The 24,600-nt window shown below is 33.1% G+C and overlaps 1 protein-coding gene across 1 annotated transcript in view; it reads right to left on the bottom strand.

Moving 5' to 3' along the window:
• The window catches only part of LOC131855173 (neuropeptides capa receptor-like), a 147,408-nt gene that overhangs the window by 89,906 nt on the left and 32,902 nt on the right, over nucleotides 1-24,600 (bottom strand). Inside the window, exon 2 of the mRNA XM_059206419.1 lies at nucleotides 18,168-18,258. Coding sequence (XP_059062402.1) covers nucleotides 18,168-18,258 — 91 coding nt within the window. The remainder of the gene's footprint in view (nucleotides 1-18,167; nucleotides 18,259-24,600) is intronic.

Genomic DNA, 24,600 nt, shown 5'->3' with positions numbered 1-24,600 from the left:
TCCCTCAAAGATCTCCACGACGATCGGTCGTGCACTACTCGCATCACACACATATTATACATAGTAAAAACCCAGACCGATGTAAACAATCATATTCTAGAATAGAATAGAATAGAAAATTATTTATTCAAATAACTCACACTGAAGCACTTTTGAATAGTCATTACATTTTTTTAATCTACCGCTCATTCGGAAAGCTGTCTCATCACAAGGAGAACGAGCAAGAAACGTGTGTGTTGCTTTTTTAAATAATTTTATTCTTACTTTACAATTTAAGTTTAAGTGTGTGAATACAAACTACCGATTAGCACTAATTCAATTAAATAATCAAATAGAAAAAAATATTGAATACACAACAACTGGTTAAACAATTAATAAGAGGAAATCAGTCATTAGAGCAGACCAGTCCCTACAAGCAGCACCCGTTTACGAGTATGACGGATGAGCCAGCCATCACTGCGCTCGACCATATTTTAGGGAGACCAATGACCCTGCCCACCACAAGTCTGGACATTTTAGTAAGAATGACTACTGAAAACACCAGACCACGTCATAGCTACTCACAATTGCCATCTGATAGTTATAGTATTCACATTTTACATAAGAATGCATGCGGCAATCAATACAAAAACCGCTACGCTTTCATATTTCTAAAATAATTAAGTCAAGAAAGCAATTTATGAATACAAAGCTTTGCACCGTGTGAGGAATCGAACCCGCAACCATCAAAAATATCGGTGTGCTTAACCGCTAGACCACCGAGGCCGTCAAATATTATTGGTAATCGTTCATTAATGAAGCCGACTGTACAAAGTCAATTCAATCGAAGTAAGCATCATTCGAGATTGATTGACTTTGTGCGAAGTAACTAACTTTGTTTGAACACAGAAAGACTGCTTTCTCTATATTGTGGAATGGATGATGCTTTTAAAATAACTGATTGGTTTGTATTTAAATAGAATAGAATAGAATAGAATATAAAATCATTTATTCAAATAAACCTAATTTAATCACTTTTGAATAGTCATAACAACTTTTTTTTTATCTAAATAAATACTAAAATAATAATATTAAGTAAAATGCATATATTATATTATATCTCAAAGCCACGACGCTGATTTTAACTGAATCAGTGACTCACGGACAAATGTACAAATAATGAGAGTTATTTAATGAAATCAAATCAAAAATTCGTGTGGGACATTTTAAATTATCAATAATTTTAATATTATCTGCAATGTTACATTCTTTTTATGTCAATTGGCGATGGATACCATTTACCATCAAGCTACCATCGTCATAAAATTCAGAATTCAAAAATCTTCAAAAATATTTTATTTTTTTATATTTTTCCCTACCGTCCAGTTCAGTATACAGATTCCGTTGAGAACTGGTAAGAAACTCAACTGAATTTCTATTTTAAAAAGCCAGTTAGTTTCTATGTTTATTTTCATATAATTATTTGGTAGGTATTTTGAAGCTCTAGCCGCAACATCGTCCGCGTGGAATATAACTTTATTTTTCTAAAATAAAAGTAGCCTAAGGTACTGCTTATTACATGGTAAGTAGCTGCCAAAAAAAGTGCCGGCAAAATCGGTTCAGCCATTTCAGAGATTGTGTATAATATAATTATATGTAGTTAGATATATTTGTAAGAATATATACATATATATGTATTATAATAAATATAGCAATATAATAGTGCTTGCACCGCCAACAACCTATCTCTTCACTACCCATAGTTGCCTGGTAGAAAAGGCCGTAAAGCGTTAATTCTGCCATATGTGTATATATGTATAAATTGTAATAATCTCAGGACAATTCACACAGCACCATCTAGATCCAAGTTAAGCTAGCTAGAGCTTGTGTTATGGGTACTAGATAACTGATACATATACATACATAGATATTTTTTTTGTAAATACATACATATTATACATAGAAAACACCCAGACCGATACAAACAATCATACTCATGAATACAAATGTTTGTGCCGTGCGAGGAATCGAACCCGCGACCATCGGTCGTAAAGCGGTGTGCTTGACCGCTAGACCACCGAGGTCGTCTCTATGTATATAATGATATTTTCAGGGTTTCTTTATAAAATAAACTAAAATTTGTTTGTCTGTAAACAAAGAAATGTTTTATTTAATTTTAAGACACTACAATTATTTAACACTGAAATAATGAATCACACATATAACTCACCTAGCTGCTAGCTGTTCGTCTTTGGAACAAACTGCCCACATCTGTTCGAGGACTAAAATCACTGCAGAGCTTCAAATTAGGTATCAAAAACCACTATTTACGTAAGTTGTCGTAATAGTAGTATTACGGTCGTATGTATGTGTGACTGTATATATATTCATATATATGTATGTATATGTAAGTTTATTATATTATTTTGTATTGTATTATGTTATTTGTATATTTATAACATTTCTTCCGATATTGTTACCATCATTACACCTTTACCAATTCAAATCTAATCACTTCTCTCCATCCTAAGGTTGCCTGGAAGAGATCGCTTTTAGTGATAAGGCCGCCCATTGTTACCTCTTTGTTTTGTTTATTGTATTTTTTTTGTCATTTTATACATAATTGTATTTTCTGTGAGAGGAACAATAAAGAGTTTCATTCATTCATTCATTCATTCACCTGTAAACAAAGAAACGACATTTAAAGTTTATTACAATTATTATTCAACTATTACTGTCTTTTTATAATATATTTTATATATCTTTATTCACGCACACTTGTTTTTGCACGATCCATTTCTATCTTATTTCTATTGAGCAAAGGGAGCTGCCCTTTGAGACTCCTTGCAATCAAGAGCGCCAAAATTTGAATTGTTAAAATATTTAATTATATTATTATAAAGAATTTCTTTATATATATTTATTTATTTATTTATTCAGGTTTATACCTCTGTATTACGTGGATTAAAGTTACATAAATAAATAAATACATTTTTTATTATTATTCAGATTCAAACTCACAACCTTCGCTGTCTATAAGTCGGGATGCTAACACTAAGCCATCATGCTCTAATCTACACATATAAAAAAATTTGGAGTGTCTGTTTGTAATATTGAAATAACCGTTTTTTACTAAACGCGTATAAATAAAATACGTTACACACACCAATTTACCTTTTTCACAATTTTTGTCTGTCTGTCTTCCGGCTAATCTCTGAAATGGCTGGACCGATTTTAACGGGACTTTTTTAGCAGATATCTAATGTAATAAGGTGCAATTTAGGCTACTTTTAATTTTAAAAAAATCTAAAGTTAAATTCCACGCGTACAAGTTACGAGAACAGTTTTTATTAAGATAAATTTGGCGTGACCCTTTGCATGAATAAGATGGCCAATAGCTACTACAATAGCTACAATAGTGGTTATAAGATACGGGAACAAAGAAGCTCTTCGCTGAATCTTATTTTCCTGCCGCTCCGTGAAAAGAAACCCTCACGAAAATACAGTTTGGGTAAATGTCCTGTGAACGAAAAATTAATAATTTCACTTCTCAGAAGACGGAGCGAGGGTCTCTTATGGTAGAGTTCATGTACTACGGAGACCGTGCACAATAAATATGTTCCTATATTCAATAACTTAATATATAACTCTATATCACTATAACTCTATACCTTTATAAATCTGTAACTTTATAACTCTATAACTCTGTAACTCTAAAACTCTAAAAAGTATATCTCAGTAACTTTCATAACCCTATAACTCTATATCTCTGTAACCTTAACTTATATATCTATAACGTCATTTTTATATCTTGTAACTCTATAATAGCTCTATATCTCTGTAATTCTATAACTCTATTTCAACTCGCTATAATTATATAACTCTATAACTCTATAATACTGTTCTCATCTCTGGGCGGGAACTCTATAACTTCCATTTGACTCTATAACTCTATAATCATCTAATCAACGTCTATACACTCGACCCATTGGCTTTGCTATAACTCTATAATTTTCTAACTCATATATCACTCTATAACTCTATAACTCTATTTTACCACCGTACCATCTCTAGAAACTGAAATCCTATAATTCTGATCATCTGATGAATGTTTATAGTCCACAGTACGGTTTTCTCAAACTTTTGCCTCTTACAACCACATTAACATCAGTTTCCAGAAATTAGTATTTTTATATACGATATTGAAACCTTCAAGAAAAGACAGAGACACTTGATGGTAACTGATTACCTGGAAATATAGATTTTTATAGCATAAGGGCCAAATGAGCTTGCGAATCACCTGTTGGTAAGTGATTACCGCCGGCTTTGAGCCAGATGATCAGAGAAATAGCAAGTGCGTTACAAGCTTGTTAAATAAGATTTATTTATTTCTCCTCACAAACATAATGGCATCAATATATGTACTATTTTTTATCTTATATATAAAATTCTCGTGTCACAGTTTTCGTTCCCATACTCCTCCGAAACGGCTTGACCGATTCTCATGAATTTTTGTGAGCGTATTGAGTAGGTCTGAGAATCGACCAACATCTATTTTTCATTCCCCTAAATGTTGGGGTAGTCCACCCCTACATTTTTTTTTATTTTAAGGCAAAACAACGTTTGCCGGGACAGCTAGTAATAAAATAGATTTTGCAAGGACCATGTTTTTGTACAACATCATATATGTACCCAAAAACTATTACAAAAAAATTTATTATTATTATTATTAAGTTTTTTTGTATTTATATTTTTGTCTACCGTCCAGTTCAATATACAGATTCAATTGAGAGGAACTGACAGGAAACTAAATTGAATTTATATTTTCAAAGCCATTTTATTTAAATTGTGTACTTATATATGTGTCTATGTCTAACATTAAATGAAAATCCCGTGCATGAACAACTATTTCCATGCACGTAAGTCATTCATCATCAATCGATCGTGATCGTTTAGTGAGTAGACCTTGCTCAATAAATATGATTTAACAGAAGTTTTGCATTTATTTAAAGTTAATTCCAATATATCCTTTGATATCATATTGTAAATTATACCCATTTCCATAAGACTCATTGACTTTTCTAAACGATACTTATGAACAGCAAGTTTGTCTTTAAATCTATACATATAAATAAAATTGGAGTGTCTGTTTGTAATATTTAAAATAAACGTTTTTTACTAAATGCATATGAATATATATACGGAACATACACCAAAATAACATTTTTAAAATTTTTGACTGTCCTTCTGTCTGTTTGTTCCGGCTAATCTTTGAAATGGCTGGACCAATTTTGACGGGAATTTTATTGGCAGGTAGCTAATGTAATATGGAGGAACTTAGGATACTTTTATATAATAAAAATAAAGTTAAATTCCACGCGGACGAAGTCGCGGGTACAGCTAGTCTAATATAAGTTTTATTTAACAAAAAAACTTTCATAACTTTCGGATTAGGATTATCCGCGATTTGTCAACCGACATTCACGAACACAAATATTTAAGTATGAACTTGAGGCTTTATGTATGTATGAGTAGTGTATGTATGTATGAATGTAACTTACAAACTCGTGTCAACTTGGTTACATGACAAATTAGCGACACGTGACTTACGAACGTACGGACATTAAAGTTTATCGATAAAATTCTCAACTTGTAACGACATCTAAGGTGAACTGTACAAAGCGATTTGAGGCACTTCAATTGTTAATGGTGCTGTAAATTAAGTGAAGCCGTACAGGTTTCAGATTAGACGGTAATAATAATAATAATTTTTTTTTTTTGGATGATAATGGATTTAGCGCTAACGGTTTACGCTGTCGGGGCCGGAAGATGAAAAGTGAGTTTTGCCTTAAAATATAAAAAAATTTTGGTGTGGACTACCCCTAACATTTAGGAGGATGAAAAATAAATGTTGGCCGATTCTCAGACCTACTCAATACGCTCACAAAATTTCATGAAAATCGGTCAAGCCATTTCGGAGGAGTATGGGAACGCAAACTGTCACACGAGAATTTTATATATAAGATAAACATTTGTATTCATGAGTATGATTGTTATTATCGCTCTGGGTGTTTTCTATGTATATTTTGTAAGTTTTAAGTGTATTTTCTGCATACTAAATATACATAGAAAACACCCAGGCCGATACAAAAAATCATACTCATGAATATAAACTCATACACACACGCTTCCACAATTAAGTAGGGCCCCTTAACAATGAGATGGGGCCCCCTCCGATCGATCCTCTGTCCAATTCAAAAGGGGATCGATATTAAAATGTCCTGAGCTGAGGTTCGAACGCCTAGCGGTGCCCTCAGACTAGTCATATCGGTCAGGCGGGTTGGCCTTCAGCCGCTCCATAAGTCTTTCCGCGGGTTTGGAGTACCATCTGCACTCGCCTATCGCCCGGGGAAGATATAAAGGCCAGCTGTGGCCAACAGCATTAGAGTAGTCTGAAAATAAGAGACGGGGCCTGCTCAACACCATCTGAAGCCCGCTGAGTCTCGGTAGAATCCTAACACGACCTTGAGATTCCGGCGCTCATAGCTACACCATGTACTTTTTAGTGGGTAGTAATTCCACACACCCCCTCGTCACCCCGATCTTTTCAATATGATTGCACACTATAAAAGAAAGAATTAAATAGCACTGTATGAGTTGTCTAAGATTATAGAATAGAATAGAATAGAATAATAATCTATAAATATCTATAAATTTAAATATGTAATATTAATCTAATTGTTATAATGTAGATATTAATATATGTAATTATTAGGTTTATTAATAAAATTTGCATGCCTACTGAAAAAAGGCATATTACAGCGCAGCCTGCTACTGTCACTGGGGCTTTATTGTTATGTGCATATCTGTCTGTAATGCGAATAAATGACTTACTTACTTACTTACTTACTTACTTACTTAAATATTTATTACAATCACACATCGCAACACTACAATGACGATGCTAATAGAAGCATATAAATTATTATATCATATAAATAGAAATGCTGCTTGTTGGGACTTATCTGTTTGGGCTCCAAACACAGATTATACTATTTGCCTTTGCAATAGCATATGCTGGTGGTCACTCTATTGTCCCAAGTTTAAATTTAAAAATTAATCTGTATTATTGTAAACATGTATAATATTAATTTGAAAAGAATACGAGCTGAGTTTCTTGTCAGTTCTTCTCATCTCGAAATCATTCCGAACTGACGGTATATTTGACATATCATAAGAGTCTGTAATAGACCTATATGAATAAAGGTATTTTGAATTTGAATTTGGAATAATAAACACAATACAAATCATTAAGAAAAAAAAGCGAACGATAAAATCTAACTAAAGAAAATAAAAAATATAAACACATATACCAAAACAATAATAACAAAGGAAAAAAATGCGTATCCACCACTGCGGAGCACCGTCACTGCGTCACTGTGTACTGATGTGTGTGTAAGGGCCCTCAGCATTATGCTATGACAAAGAATAGAATAGAACAGAAAATCATTTATTCAAATAAACTTACATTGAAGCAGTTTTGTGTAGTCATCACATTTTAATCATCACAAGAAGAACGAGCAAGGAACTTGAGTGTTGCTCTTTTAAATAATTTTATTGTTACATTTTTAAGTTTGATTGCGTGTCAATTAAAAATACAAAATCCACGACACTGATTTTCAACGTTATTAATTACAGTTACCTTCAAATACACCTATTATATTATATTCTATGCTCTTACAGTTCAGACTATATAGTCATATACACCGTCGTATTGAAGTCGCTCTACCTTCTCAATTAGGTTACCATAATTATTTCTGATGCAAACCAATTTGCACTAAAAGGGTACAGTTCACGGTTGAAATTAATTCTACCAAATAAATTAACCGCTTAGAAATTACGGTGACAAGTCGACATTCATTTATATAACTTGACTGCATTTAGAAAACAGCGACTCAGCAAAAAATACGCCGCGCCAGAATCGCTTTCTTCGGCGCTGAACACAGAAATTAGCATGTTAACGGGCCATGGAGAACAAAAGACTATTTTTTGCTGTACAATTTTTAATTGTATGCATAATATTTGACGAATTGGTATATAAGTACAACGTGTACATATATAAATCCGTTACGTAGTTTTAAAGATTTAGGCATATATAGGGACGGACAGACAGCTAAAGCGACTTTGTTTTATACTAAGACAACAATAATAATAATTATCATTATATGATAATGATTATTATTAACAATAATAATAATTATAATTACATAATAATGATTATTATTAACAATACATAATAATCATTATCATTACATGATAATGATTATTATTATTATTATTATTATCACGTAAATTATACTACAAACTGTCATATTAACTTTTGCACCCCGTAACCCACTTTCACGCCTTCAACCCTTATCTTTCACAACCCCTATCTGTAGCTATAATTGTTTAGGGTTTGAACCCAAAAAGTTAAAAGGGATCACTTTGCAGAGCTACTTTGACCATCCGTCTATCCGTCTGGTGCAGCGTTATATTGTCGTAACTATTGAACTTATCTTTGCGATTTATATACAACTGTTACACACGACTTTTCCTGCTTTTTTAGACATATAAACCTTTGTTAAAAATCACCCTGAGCGACGGGCTACCGCACATGTCTGCTTACTAAGCAATATATAATTGCCGGCATATGCAATTTCCCCTCATGACATTTGTTTTAGAAACTTTCAAATTCAAAATATCTTTATTCATGTAGATCTATTGTGTTTTATTATCGCGCTGCAACACCGTTAATAATAATATAATACTAATAATATATATAATTTTTTCTCCCATTTAAACGTTGGACATCAAAATTTAGTTTTTTTTTTTAAGAAAATTTTAAATAGGAATCTGATATTGAATGTTTTACAAACGATAAACATACTATTAATATACTAATAACACCGTTGCCTAATAAAAATAACAGAATTCGATTTCTTGTAATATATAATTGTAAAAACTTTTATATTATAAATATGTAAATAGTCATAGATGCTGTAATAACACATAATCTCTTCTTAGCCGCTGATATGTCAAATCTACCGTCAGTTCGGAATGATATCGAGTTGAGAACAACTGACAAGAAACTCAGCTCGTTCAAATAATAGTGGAACATGTTTATAATATATATAAAATATAATTCACAGTAATTAAAATTCAAATTTGGGAGAATAGAGTGACCACCAGCATATGATATCGCAAAGAACAAAACATTTTATCAGTGTTCACAACCTGAACAGACGAGTCCCCACAACTATGTTGTTACTAATATATGTGTATGTTATATATGTATGTTACTATCAACAAAAGCAGTGTTTGAGTAGCATGACGGTTTTATATAGTAAAAACTCAATCAATCAATAGATCAACTAATAGCATTATCACGGAACTGAAGAAATAATAATAATAATAATAATAATCTCAGTACAATTCACACAGCGCCATCTAGACCCAAGTTAAGCTAGCTAAAGCTTGTGTTATGGGTCCTAGACAACTGATACAAATACATAGATAAATGTAGATGGTTATAAAGAAAGAGCAAGGCAGAAAAATATATGAATGGACTATGTTCAGGGCAACTAATATTCTAAATACTTTGTAGTAATAATAATAATCTCAGGACAATTCACACAACGCCATCTAGACCCAAGTTAAGCTAGCTAAAGCTTGTGTTATGGGTCCTAGACAACTGATAAAAATACATAGATATTTTTTTTTTCGTAAATACATACATATTATACATAGAAAATACCCAGACCGATACAAACAATCATACTCATGAATACAAATATTTGGGCCGTGCGAGGAATCGAACCCGCGACCATCGGTCGCAAAGCGGTAGACTAGACCGCTAGACCACCGAGGTCGTCAATAGAAATAGAAATAATCTTTATTCAAATAAAATAATTACAAACGCTTTTGACTAATCATATTTTGATTCTTCCACTCATTCGGAACGCAAATTCATCACAAGAGGAATGAGCAAGAAACTTGTGTGTTGCTCTTTTGAATATATTTTTTAAAAATATAAATATATATATAAAAAAAATCTATTCAAAAGAGCAACAGATGAGATATAATTAAAGTATAGCAATTACAGTATAACAAGTAAGAGGCATGCGATAATCAACATAGAAATCGCTACGCACTCATTATTAGTGCAATCAGATCATATTGTCAGTGCTATAGAATTAAAGTTTTTCTATAAAAACATTATCGTTAACGAATTCTTCAATTTTATAGTAAGCATTTTTACAAAGGAGACGAAGCATTTTTTTATATGACATTTAAATTTTTTTTCAGGCAGATTTATAACTGTGGGCTTAAATGAATATAAATATTATTTTATGACAAATTTATATCTTACAATAATATCGTTACATTATAAATACATTCAGAAAAAATTAACTATATTTCAGAGGAAGGGAAAATTCATGGACAAGCAATGACAGAACGTCAATTAAATATATATTTTCATTTCTCGATGGATGACACTCAGAGTGTCACTCAGATCGTGAAGTGTTGACGTATTTTGTAAATTATTTCTCTATTTCATTCATTTCCTTACATCGCTTTTAAACATAAATATAATAAAAATATACTAAAAGGCACTAAATGAAGTACCAACTATAATATGAAGTACCAACTATAATATATATTACATAGTATAAAACAAAATCGCTGTCGCTGTCTGTCCGTCCCTATGAATGCTTAAATCTTTAAAACTACGCAACGGATTTTGAAGCTTTTTTTTTAATAGATAGAGTGAATTTCAAAGATATTCTTTGGAGCTATGGTTTTTATCTAATGTTAGACATAGACACCTATATAAATACCTATGCATTGTAAATAAACGGGATTTAAAAAAAGTAATTCAATTGAGTTTCTTACCAGTTCTTCTCAATTGGATCTATATACCGAACTGGACGGTAGGGAAAAAAAATAAAATTAGAATGTAAAAATTTAACGTTCATAAGCGGCTAAAATGTCCTACATGAATAAATGATTTTTGAATTTGAATTTGAATATCTCCTAAGAATATCCTTCAATTCTTGTCCCTGACGGGTCTAGGTAGCGAACTTTGAAAAATAGATCTGTGTCGGTCGCAGTGCTATAGCTCTTAACACCTGACAATAGGGGGAAAGGGGATTGGTAGTAATGACTGATGATCTTATTGCTAGCAATGTTCCATATCAGATTAACCACCAACCGCGGTTCCCCCTGGAAACTATTGTGATAAATAAGAATTGACCAAGAGGTCAATTTGTTACGATGCTCTAACTGACCTGACCTCATGTTCACTCTATCATCCTTCACTGGTGCCCCGCCAGCGTAAACCACTAGCACAGGTGATTGCAGCATTCTATTATCATCTATAAAAATAAGTCTTGACAATAGCCCAAAATCCTCAAAAAAAAAACAAACTAAATCAGTTATAGATATCCGAGCAGACAAGTCCAGGACTCGTTCACGAGTATATCTATAGCAATATCATTTCAAGAGTAAGTTACAAGTCCATTTCGTTTGTTATTGAATTATATATAAAATCTATTATTGTTTAGTAAATTGCTTTAATCAATCTATAGGTCAATTAATATTGTTTTATATTAATTATTGCAGAGAGCTATTATTAGTTAGCGGCGTCCAATTGCGTGGAAACAGTGCTTTGTTAAGACTTCACAGCGCTAAATGGACCGGCCGAAAATAAATGAACTCATTAGAATAGATTCGGCCAAAACGTACCCACCTAAGAATGAATGAATAAACATTGACTGATGGTGTAATTGTGACTGACAACATTTAAGAGACGAACTCCTTAGCATTCCATTTCTATTCTTCTAGCAGAGTGAATATGATCGTGAAATGGTTGGTAACTGACAACATTTAACGAACTCCTTAGCAGTCCATTTCTATTCTTCTAGCAGAGTGAATATGATCGTGAAATGGTTGGTAACTGACAACATTTAACGAACTCCTTAGCAGTCCATTTCTATTCTTCTAGCAGAGTGAATATGATCGTGAAATGGTTGGTAACTGACAACATTTAACGAACTCCTTAGCAGTCCATTTCTATTCTTCTAGCAGAGTGAATATGATCGTGAAATGGTTGGTAACTGACAACATTGAACGAAATTCTTAGCATTCCATTCTTCTAGTGTTCTGAGGAATTGTTCGGATTAATACCAGCTGCTGAGTTTCACCACCGTACTACCCGCCAGAAACTAAAATCAGAACCATCCTGATCATCTGGATGAATGGCGGTCTTCCACAGTACGGTTTTCTAGAAACTTTTTGCCTCGCACAACCACATTCGATATTGAATCACCTTCCGACAACGTAATGGTATATCCGAACCGATTCGATATTGAAACCTTCAAGAAAAGAGCTTATTCCTTTTTAAAAGGCCGACAACGTACTTTTTATTTGAATAATTCCCCAGGTGTTTGTTTGATTAAATTCAAATAGCAAAGTTGAAAGAATACGATACTTGTGGGGACTAGTATGTTCTGATTACGTGATAAGACTCTTTAGTCAATAGTATATGCTGGTGGTCATCTATTCTCCTGAATATCATTCCAAACCTTTGAAAAGAATACGAGCTGAGATTTTCTCATCTCGATCATCATAAGAGTCTGTAATAGACCTACATAAATAAAGATGCTTTGATTTGTTAAGAAAGTTAGTAATCATACTTAGAAATAAAATCGAATACAAAATTCCTTATTCAAATAAACTTACATTTAATCACTTTTAAATAGGTAGTCAATAATTATTTTTTTAATCCGTTATACTCGTGAAGCTAGTGCTGCTTGTAGGGACTGGTCTGCTCTTATCACTACGACTGATTTAATCTTATTGCATATTTATATTTGACCCAAAAATTAGTGCTTGTTGGTAGTTTGTATTCACACGTTTCGACTTGTAAATGTAAACTTACAAGGATTATTTAAAAGAGCAACACACAAGTTTGTTGCTCGTTCTTCTTGTGATGAGACAGCTTTCCGAACGAGTGGTAGATAAAAAACAAATTGTTATGACTATTCAAAAGTGCTTAAATTAAGTTTATTTGAATAAATGATTTCTATTCTATTCTATTCTAATCTTTCTCTCGGAAAGCTGTCTCCTCACAAGAAGAACGAGCGAGAAACTTGTGTATATATAAAGCCTCTAATTGCCTATATAACCGACGACACCATAATTAAGACAGCTCCAGCCGGTCCCTATACATGTTAAGAACACCTGCACCATACGAGCTAACATTATTGTATATATGATATTTACGAGCTCCAAAAAATTTATATATTCTCCTCGTGAATGTTATTTTCTTGGGTATTATCGTAATTTTCTTTGCATGTTCTTCTATATAAATAACTAGCTGTACCCGCGACTTCGTCCGCGTGGAATTTAAATTTACGGCCGCCAAAAATCTGCTTATAGTCTGGAAGACTGATTGCATTTGAAATTATTATAATTCCCAAGTAAATAGCAATTACGCGGATAATATATATGTTCAAAATCTACCCGGTATCATCGTAAGCACAGATTATTATATTAGAGTCCGTTAGTTTGTGTTCCCGCGCTTTGCCTTCCCCTCCCTCACCTAGTAACAAACGGACCGTACAGCGGCCTTGACGCGCGCGCGCATTTGTTGTGAATTGAAATAAATTAGAACTGTGTTAAACCTACTGTGAAAGTGTGTGAAAGCTAGCGAAGATATCTTCGAGACCCTGAAGCCCAAGAAATCCGCAGAACCATAATGGTAAATGACTGACGTTTCCCTAACATTTTGGTAGCAGAGTAGTTTCCCAAACAATATACATCCGCTAATTACTTGGGAATTATAATAATTTAAAATGCAATCAGTCTTCCAGACTATAAGCAGATTTGTTGATTATCTTATATCGTGAGAGGTGATTCTCCATTGAGAACCCAGCCTCAGATATTCCACCTTATGCCAGGTTGTTGAAGTCTGGTATTTTACGTCTCTTAAGACGTGCCATATAATCAGGCAATGTCAGTTGAACAGCAAGTTTATTTCGATTTTTTTTTTTGTTTGAGAGATTTCCTCCTTGACAGATGATTCCCAGGTGTGATGAACCTCCGAGTTACGAATAAACCAGGGTTTACAGGTTTTTTCAATATGTATTTTGTTAGAGAGAACATTTGCAGAACCCCACAGCTGGAGTCAATACGACAATTTAAATTAATAAAAAATAAAAATTAAAGAGTTGATGTTACATAAGGGCAGAGGAAGGCAGAGATGTATGGACTGTGTGGAAGATGATATTGTAAGAAAGGAAGTGAATAACGAGATGACTGCGAACTGAATTCAAATTCTCGTTTTTCTTGTAATGAATCCTGGTAAAATAAAACATAAGTTTATTTGAATAAATACAAAACATTGGTCTGGTTTATATTGATTGTATTGGATTTAGATATGATAAATAATCATACTCATGAATATACATTTGTATTTGTACAAACATTTTTGAAGCGTGCAAGGAATCGAACCATTGGAAGTTCTAAACCGCTGAACAATCTAGGTCATCATATAATTGTCATATGACATTGTCATCCAAAAAAATCTCTATAAAATAAACAAAAAGGTCAAATGTTATTAAGGTTATGAGAGTTGTGAAACGCGTCGTTGTCCCATATCGTCGACCACATTCGGTTATGTTTAACCAGTGGCGTAGTTAAATAACCAAGGGCCCTGAAAAAATTGGACCCCACTGTTCAGCAGTGGGGCCCTACATTACAGTTTTATTAAAACGCACATATCGCTATCCGTCAAATTGACAACACTGCCAACCCACAGAAAGAATTTAGGGGAGTTCCGAAGGTATAACTTTAGAATTTCTCTCAACTGAGTTGCCACGAGTAAAGTCGGGTTGCAACCTGTTATATTTATTTTGAAAATGGGAGAAGTTTTCAAAAGTTCAGTTCGATCGAGATTTTCTGGTAAGGGTTCGAGGGCCCCCTGAACTTGAGCGTCCCGGGGCCCTAGGTAGCTACGCCACTGTGTTCAACAGCTATCAGCTAAACCTATCTGGGCTAATGGGCACCATAGATTCTGATCTATAGTCCCGTTAAACCGTCATTAACTACACTTTACTAATATTAGGAACTAGCTGTACCCGCAACTTCGTCCGCGTGGAATTTAACTTTATTTGTATAAATAAAAGTAGCCTAAGTTACTCCTTATTGCATCAGCTACCTGCCAATAAAAGTCCCGTCAAAATCGGTCTAGCCATTTCAGAGATTAGCCGGAACAAACAGACAGACAGACAGACTCAAATTGTAAAGAAAAATATTTTGGTGTATACCGTATTTATATTCATATGCATGTAGTAAAAAACTGTTATTTCAATATTACAAACAGACACTCCAATTTTATTTATATGTATAGATATAAGTATTTATAAACTACTGCTCGACCAGTAGTGGAAATTCGACCATAACTTCAAACAATAGATATTTAGCATTCAGTATATTTACATACGAGAGATAAATAAATAATCTCAGTACAATTCACACAGCGCCATCTAGATCCAAATTAAGCTACCTAAAGCTTGTGTTATGGTTACTTGACAACTGATACAAATACATAGATATGTTTTTTTTTTCGTAAATACATACATTATTATACATAGAAAATACCCAGACCGATACAAACAATCATACTCATGAATACAAATGTTTGTGCCGTGCGAGGAATCGAACCCGCAACCATCGGACGTAAAGCGGTGTGCTTGACCGCTAGACCACCGAGGTCGTCAGTATGACTATAGACAAATAATATAAAAAACAAACAACATTAATCTATTCTCGATTTGAACTTAATGTTCTTTTTATTGATTTAATGTATTTTTATAAACAATTTTAATAAAATATTAATATTCTGCCTACCCGTAAATTTTTGTAAAAATGGATGCAAAGTTTTTTTTTCACGTGTAATTATAATAAATAAAATAAATAACCCTGGACAATTAACACAGCACCATATATAGTCAATAACAACATATCATAGAGAAACAGAGCTGGTGCTATAATAATAATATAATAAGTAGCTTTGACGTGGTCTAGTGTTTTGAGTAGTCATGCTCACTAAAATGTCCAGACTTGTGGCGGCGTGGTGGGCCGGTCATTGGGCTCCCTAAAATATGGTCGAGCGCAGTGATGGCTGGCTCATCCGTCATACTCGTAAACAGGTGCTGCTTGTAGGGACTGGTCTGCTCTAATCACTATGACTGATTTCCTCTTATTAATTGTTTAACCAGTTGGTTATATATTCAATATTTTTTCTATTTGAGTATTTAATTGAATTAGTGCTAATTGGTGGTTTGTATTCACACACTTAAACTTAAAAATGTAAAGTAATAATAAAATTATTTAAAAGAGCAACACGCAAGTTTCTTGCTCGTTCTTCTTGTGATGAGCTTTCCGAATAAGCGGTAGATTAAAAAAATGTAATGACTATTCAAAAGTGCTTATATTAAGTTTATTTGAATAAATGATTTTCTATTCTATTCTTATAATAATGTATTTATTATCAGGCTTACTTGCCCACTTTGTTAGTATTACAGATTTCTTATAATTAATGTTAGTACATACAGACACAAATTACTATTAAAATAAATAATTAATATTAAATTAAATTAAAATATATTCAATTCGTTATGGGTACTAAACAACTGATATAAATACTTACATTTTTTTTGTAAATACATACATAATATACATAGAGTATATTATGTATGTATTTACAAAAAAAATGAAAAACACTTAGACGGGCACAAACAATCATACTATATACATATAGCGGTTGAGGTCATGAATATAGAGGTCGGTGCGAGGAATCGAATCCGCGACCATCGAAAGTAAACCGCTGTACTAAACCGCTAGACCACTGAGGCCGTGAGCTGCATATAATTATACATTATTTTATATATATACTAGCTGTACCCGTGACTTCGTCCGCATGGTATTTAACAAAAAAGTTATTAGAGAATTTTTCTAAAATAAAAGTAGCCTTTACGTAACGTTACTCCTTATTACATCAGCTACCTGGCAATAAAAGTCCCGTCAAAATCGGTTCAGCCATTTTTTTGACGTTTATATTATTTTGGTGTATGTACCGTATTTATATTCATATGCATGTAGTAAAAAATGGTTATATATTACAAACAGACACTGCAATTTCATTTATATGTATAGATATATTTATATATATAATAATATACAGATAGTGTTATATGACACACTCGAAGTAAGACGGAAGATTGTATTAATGGAATATGTAGTCAAAGTCATGAGAGGTGAAAAATGTAACCAAGCAGTATTGACATCGGTGTCCATAAGAGCGCCCAATAATTACGTACAAGCAAGAAGACGAAACTTGTTCGATGTTCCATGGAGAAGAACAGAGCTGGCCAAACAGGCTCCTATTTCTCTGGCATTGAGTCTACTCAACTGTGTAGTTAGTCGCTTTCCAGATCTAGACATACATATTTACTTGTAATTTGCTGGAGTTTCGTAAGATGGCAGTAGATTATTTATGTAGTTTTTTTTTCGGATTACTCTAATGCTGTTAGCCGCAGCTGGCCTTTACAGCTTCACCGGACGATAGGGGGCGAGTGCAGATGGCACTCCAAACCCGCGGAAGGACTTATGGAGCGGCTGAAGGCCAACTCCCGCCTGACAGATACGACTTTAGTCTGAGGGCACCGCTAGGGGTTCGAACCTCGGCTCAGGCCGTCGTAACATAGGCCTCCGTGTGAATTGGACGGGGTTCTATCGGAGGGCGACCGGACGCCGGTGTGGAGCGCACGGGCGCGGCCAGGCTTCCGGTTGAATGCGCGATATGTTGTGTATGAAGGTCATCGTCTTTGCCGGCGAGGACGGTGTCGTGATTGTGTGTAAAAGTGTGGTCGAGACGGAACGGGTGGGCCCGTGGGTTTATGTAGTATGTTAAATTAAGATTATGTATTATTTTTCTTTTGTTTACTTGTGTAATTAGCGTGTATGTATGTAATTAGTGTTTATAATTGTGTGTATTTGTATACAAGTGTCCTAAGTGGGCATTTGGGAGACTGTAATGCTCACTTAGTGTGACTTAAATAAATAAATAATTAATGACTTACGCTTCAGATATAAGTGCGCGTAGTTTGCAGAACACGAGGCCGAGGCTGTACGGGTACTGATGCCAGTATACTGACAGATCGTTGGGCAGACCTGAAAAAAAACATGATTTAGTCAATTTTAATACCACTGGTGGGAAATAAGCATACGGCCTGTCTGATATTTTCATAAGATATAGTCCGTATGCGTATTTCCCAAAATAGTGGTTGATTATTTGAAGTTGTATAGTATATATTATTGTAGACTAGCTGTCTGACCTGCGGCATTGTCCGCATGGAATTTAACATAATTTTTCTAATATAAAATTAGCCTAAGGTACTCCTTATTACATCAGCTATCTGCTAAAAAAAAGTCCCGTCAAAATCGGTTCAGCCATTTTAGAGATTAGCCGGAACAAACAGACAGACAAAAATTGTAAAAAATGTTATTTTGGTGTATGTACCGTATTTATATTTATATGCAAGTAGTAAAAACGATTATATCAATATTACAAACAGACACTTAAATTTTATTACTATGTATAGATTTCTTTTGTTCAATAAAGTATTACAAACAAACAAAATTATATTCATATAAAATTTCATTAAGATCCATTCAGACGTTTATCGTAAACGTAATAAATGTACAGACAGACACTTTTCATATTTATAATATACTAGCCACCCACCCCTACTCCGCCCGGGTGTACATGTATTATACATATAAACCTTCCTCTTCAATCACTCTATCTATTAAAACCGCTTCAAAATCCGTTGCGTAGTTTTAAAGATTTAAGCATACATAGGGACAGACAGCGACAGCGACTTTGTTTTACACTATGTAATGATGGTGCTGGATATTTTAAAAGATGTATAAAATTAATTTAATATATAATCCATCTTCGTAACAAATTGTATTTAATAAGTGTTTGCAATGTGTTTTTTATTACACTATATTTTGGTAGTTACGCGTTTGCTGACTTAGGATAAAAATAACAGCTGCCTCATATATAAGCAAAAACGATCTCTCTAACGACCAGTTAAATGCTATTTTACTTAAGCCAGCGTGTCTGAAAGTTATTTCTCGTAATTTATAAAATAATATAGCAAACTATACGCATAAATAAAATTGGAGTGTCTGTTTGTAATATTGATGACATGCGTATGAATAAATACGGTACATACATCAAAATAATATTTTATACAGTTTTTGTCTGTCTGTTTGTTCCGACTAATCTCTGAAATGGCTGAACCAACATTATTATCATTTAAAAATTTAAGAATTTATAAATGATAATAATGTTTTTGTAGAAAATATCTAACTTAAAATTCATAGCGCTGACAATGTTATCTGATTGAACAGAGATTAAGTGCGTAGCGGTTTCTATGTTGATTATCGCATGCCTAATCCTTGTTGTTAATTAAATTTAAGTAAATCGATATTTATTTAAAAGAGCTTTAATTCTTCTTGTGATAGATAGATAAAAATCTTTATTCGTATCATAACACAAACGTTCAAATAACACATAAGAATAGTAAATAATTATAAAAAAACTTATTCTTCTTAAACATTAAAATACATATTAGTGACATAACGAATCTGTCAACAATTTGCTCAGCGAGCAAAACACTGATTTTGTGATGAATCTGCATTCCGAATAAGCGGTAGAATAAAAAAAAACTTGACTATTGAAAAGTGCTTATATTAAGTTTATTTGAATAAAGATTATTTCTATTTCTATCTTTCTATAAATACGGGACACACACTAAAATAACATTTTTTACAATTTAATGTCTGTCTGTTTGATTTTGACTTATATTGGCAGGTAGCTGATGTCATAAGGAGTAGCTTAGGCTATTTCTACTTTAGAAAAATAAAGTTAAATTCCACGCGGACGAAGTCGCAGGTACAACTGTATGACATAATTATTAATATAAAATGTAAATTAAATTTTAAAAATTATTTTCAGTGTACCAAATAAACAATTTTCTTTCTTTCTTTACATATGGCTGTATAAGCTAGATGGTATTACAAACATATGCGCAAACGAAGTCACTACTTATATAATAAAATTACAATTTCATGTAATTTCTATTTAACAAGGAACAAGAGTGGGCGACCAGAGTTATATTATGCTGTAACATATGGGCAATGATTGAAATATGTTTGAACACCTGTGACTTAGCTAACATTTATATTAGACTAGCATTTGCCCGTGGCTTCGCTCGTTAACTTATCCCCTTAGGGGTGGAATTTATCAAAGTCCTTTCTTAGGGGATGCCTACGTCATAGTAGCTCTATGTATGTAAAGTCTCAGCGCGATCAGTTTAAAATTGAGAAAGTTTCATACAAACTTTCATCCCCTATTTTATCCCCTTGGGGGTAGAATTAATCAAAATCCTTTCTTAGCGGATGCGTACGTCATAACATCTACCTGCATGCCAAATTTCAGCCCGATTCGTCCAGTGGTTTGGGCTGTGCGTTGATAAATCACTATGTCAGTCACCTTTGAGTTATATATATATATATATCTATTAGTGCGGAAACTGTAGTATTTAATTTATATATGAAATAAACATATTAAGATTACTATATGTACCTGCGACTTCGTCACCCCAAAAAAAATATTATTAAATTTTTTCGATATTTTTTTATTTTCACATTTTTATTATGTGACATTAAAAACTATGTATAACCCTAAACTTTCATCCTTCTATCGCTAACTCCTATTTTTTTATAGCGTTATTAATTTATATGCCAAAACATCGTTTACCGGGACAGTTACTATATATAAATAGCATGATGAATAGCTGAACTTTTTTAATATATATCGGGACCTCCGGATATTTACGAAGTCAATCGGAAAGTTGTTCGCAATCAAACTTCCTGATCGACGCGTGCACCACGCATTACTCTGACAATTGACAGCCTCGGCAGTCTGTTGGTTGAGCACGTCTCACTTCCGATGGTCGCGGGTTCTACTCCTCGCACGGTACGAACATTTGTATTCATGAGTTTGATTGTTTGTATCGGACTGGATGATTTCTACCTAACCCGAGCAGACCAGTCCGTATACAAGCAGCATCTGTTCACGAGTATGACCGAGCCAACCATCATTGCACTCAACATTAGACGAGCACATTGACCCGCCACGCAGCCACAAGTTTGAACTTATAGCGAACTGTTTCAAGTTAGTAAGTTTTCATGATGGTTGGCCGTTCACGAGTATGACCGAGCTCGGCCCGCCACTAGTTTATGTTTATTCTGTAGTTCGAGCGTTCTATATGTAACAGGATATCTATTTTAAAATAAAAATAGAAATAGAAATAATATTTATTCGAATAAACTTAAATAAATACTTTTGAATACTCACCTTCCCTTTATTCTATCACTAATTCGGAACTCACTCATGACAAGAAGAACGAACAAGAAATTTGCTTGTTGCTCTTTTAAATAAAAGAAATGAATTGAAAATTGCGTGTTGCTCTTTTAAATTAAATAATCATATTGTTTTATTCTACCACTCTATCGGAACTCACTCATCACAAGAAGAATGAAGAAGAAATTTGCTTGTTGCCCTTTTAAATTAAATAATCATATTGTTTTATTCTACCACTCTATCGGAACTCACTCATCACAAGAAGAATGAAGAAGAAATTTGCTTGTTGCCCTTTTAAATTAAATAATCATATTGTTTTATTCTACCACTCTATCGAAACTCACTCATCACTAGGAGAACTAAACAGAAATTTGTTTGTTGCTCTTTTAAACAAAAGAAATGATTAGAAATTTGCGTGTTGCCCGTTTAAATTAAATAATCATATTGTTTTATTCTACCACTCTATCGGAACTCACTCATCACAAGAAGAACTAACAAGAAATTTGCTTGTTGCTCTTTTAAATAAAAGAAATGATTAGAAATTTGCGTGTTGCTCTTTTAAATTAAATAATCATATTGTTTTATTCTACCACTCTATCGAAACTCATTCATCACAAGGGGAACTAAAAAGAAATTTGTTTGTTGCTCTTTTAAATAAAAGAAATGATTTGAAAATTGCATGTTGCTCTTTTAAATTAAAGAATCATATTGTTTTATTCTACCACTCTATCGGAACTCACTCATCACAAGAAGAACGAACAAGAAATTTGCTTGTTGCTCTTTTAAATAAAATAAATGATTAGAAATTTGCGTGTTGCTCTTTTAAATTAAATAATCATATTGTTTTATTCTACCACTCTATCGGAACTCACTCCTCACAAGAAAAATGAACAAGAAATTTGCTTGTTGCTCTTTTAAATAAAAGAAATGATTAGAAATTTGCGTGTTGCTCTTTTAAATTAAATAATCATATTGTTTTATTCTACCACTCTATCGGAACTCACTCCTCACAAGAAAAATGAACAAGAAATTTGCTTGTTGCTCTTTTAAATAAAAGAAATGATTAGAAATTTGCGTGTTGCTCTTTTAAATTAAATAATCATATTGTTTTATTCTACCACTCTATCGGAACTCACTCATCACAGTCTTCCTGTGATGAGTGAGTTCCGATAGACTAACTTTTAAATAAAAGAAAGTTGTTTTCGAGTTTATTCATTACAAACAAAAAACAGTTATTCCATATCACAACATTATTTTAGATAATCCCTTCTATTAATATAAGAAAGAGTATCAAAAATAAAATACAGTTGAACTAGCCTTTTATTAAAGAAACTTCTATGAAGAATGGAACAGATTTGCTTCATTTATAAAGCTTAATGAGTGCTATGTTTTATGTTCACTGCAATATTAATTGTAATAATAATTTTGTACAAGATAGAGTGTAACAATAGCTTCAATCTATACAGTAAGATAGGGTTGCCAACCGTCCTGTTTTCCCAGGATAAGTCCTGGTTTCCGAAATGTCCTGGGAAGTCCTGAATAGTTATTTATCAGCCTACTGAGTTTTTAAAACATGCGCGCCTTATAATTACTGATTTTCAACAGTGTAATTTTATCAAATAATATATTAATAACTTGATTATATTAATTACTTGAATTTTACTACATTATTTACATTTTATTGACGACCTCGGTGGTCTAGCGGTCTAGCACACCGCTTTACGACCGATGGTCGCGGGTTCGATTCGTCGCACGGCACAAACATTTGTATTCATGAGTATGATTGTTTGTATGGGTCTGAGTATTTTCTATGTATAATATGTATGTTTTTACGAAAAAAATTTGTCTATGTATATGTATCAGTTGTCTAGTACCCATAACACAAGCTTTAGCTAGCTTAACTTGGGTCTAGATGGCGCTGTGTGAATTGTCCTGGGATTATTATTATTACTATTACTGCGTTCTGTTTTTAAACTGGACAGTTCTAGTTTTTTGAACTTACAATCCTGGTTTTTTTAATTTGTGCTTAGCAACCCTACAGTAAGATGATCTCTTCAGTCTGAGAATCCTTTTAAAATAATATAGCATTGTTCTGAAGACTTTACGGTTGATTACGAATCGATTATTATAAGTTTTAACGATAATCTATACATATGAATAAAATTGGAGTGTCTGTTTGTAATGTTGAAATAAAGTTTCTTGTCTGTTCTTCTCAGCTCGAAAGCACTCCGAACTGAATGTAGATTTGACATATCATAAGAGTCTGTAATAGACCTACATGCATAAAGATATTTTGAGTTTATATTTAATCTGTGGATATCTCATAATTCTGTATAATGTGTGCAGTGGAAATAAAATTGGGTACCGACTTGTAAATTTCTGCGGGTATTTGGGTCTGGAATAAGATCTATATTTAGTTCTGCCATTTACAGTCGCCGATGCAGATATCATGCGATTTATTTAGATGTATGACTCTATCTATATCTATATTTTTATCTATCTATTATATATTTACTACTAGCTGTACCTGCGATTTCGTACGCGAGGAATTCAACTTTATTTTTCTAAAATGAAAGTATTATTTATTAATTAACTACTCCTTATTACATCAGCTACCTGCCAAAAAAAGTCCCATCGAAATCGGTCCAGCTATTTTATATATTAGCCGGAATTAGAAATGACGATACTTCTATGCAACTTTTTAGTTCCTCTTTTTTTTATTTTTACATTTATTTATGGACTTTTATCATAATATGATAATGCCAGTCCCATCGTAACTTATTAATAATCTTATCTCCTACTGTACAATGAAAACATAAATTTTGCTGGCGATGATACAGGATCAGATAGTATACTATGGTCCATACCAACAATCAATACCTTACAACGTTTTATTCGCATTAAAAAGTAGCCTACGTCCTTTCTCTGGATCTAGACTATCTATGTACCAAACATTTAAATTAGTTCACTAGTTTTGGCGTGAAAGCGAAACAGAGGGACGAACAGATAGACAGAGTTGCATTTGATTTAACTCGGTTCAGTGGTTTTGGCGTGAAAGCGAGACAGACAGAGTTACT

Source organism: Achroia grisella, unplaced genomic scaffold (assembly GCF_030625045.1).
Source record: "Achroia grisella isolate CSIRO2021 unplaced genomic scaffold, CSIRO_AGI_Agris_v1 utg1314, whole genome shotgun sequence".
In the NCBI taxonomy this organism is placed as follows: Eukaryota; Metazoa; Arthropoda; class Insecta; order Lepidoptera; family Pyralidae; genus Achroia; species Achroia grisella.
Note: the sequence above shows the minus strand (reverse complement) of the source record. Positions and strands in the feature narration are given on the sequence as shown.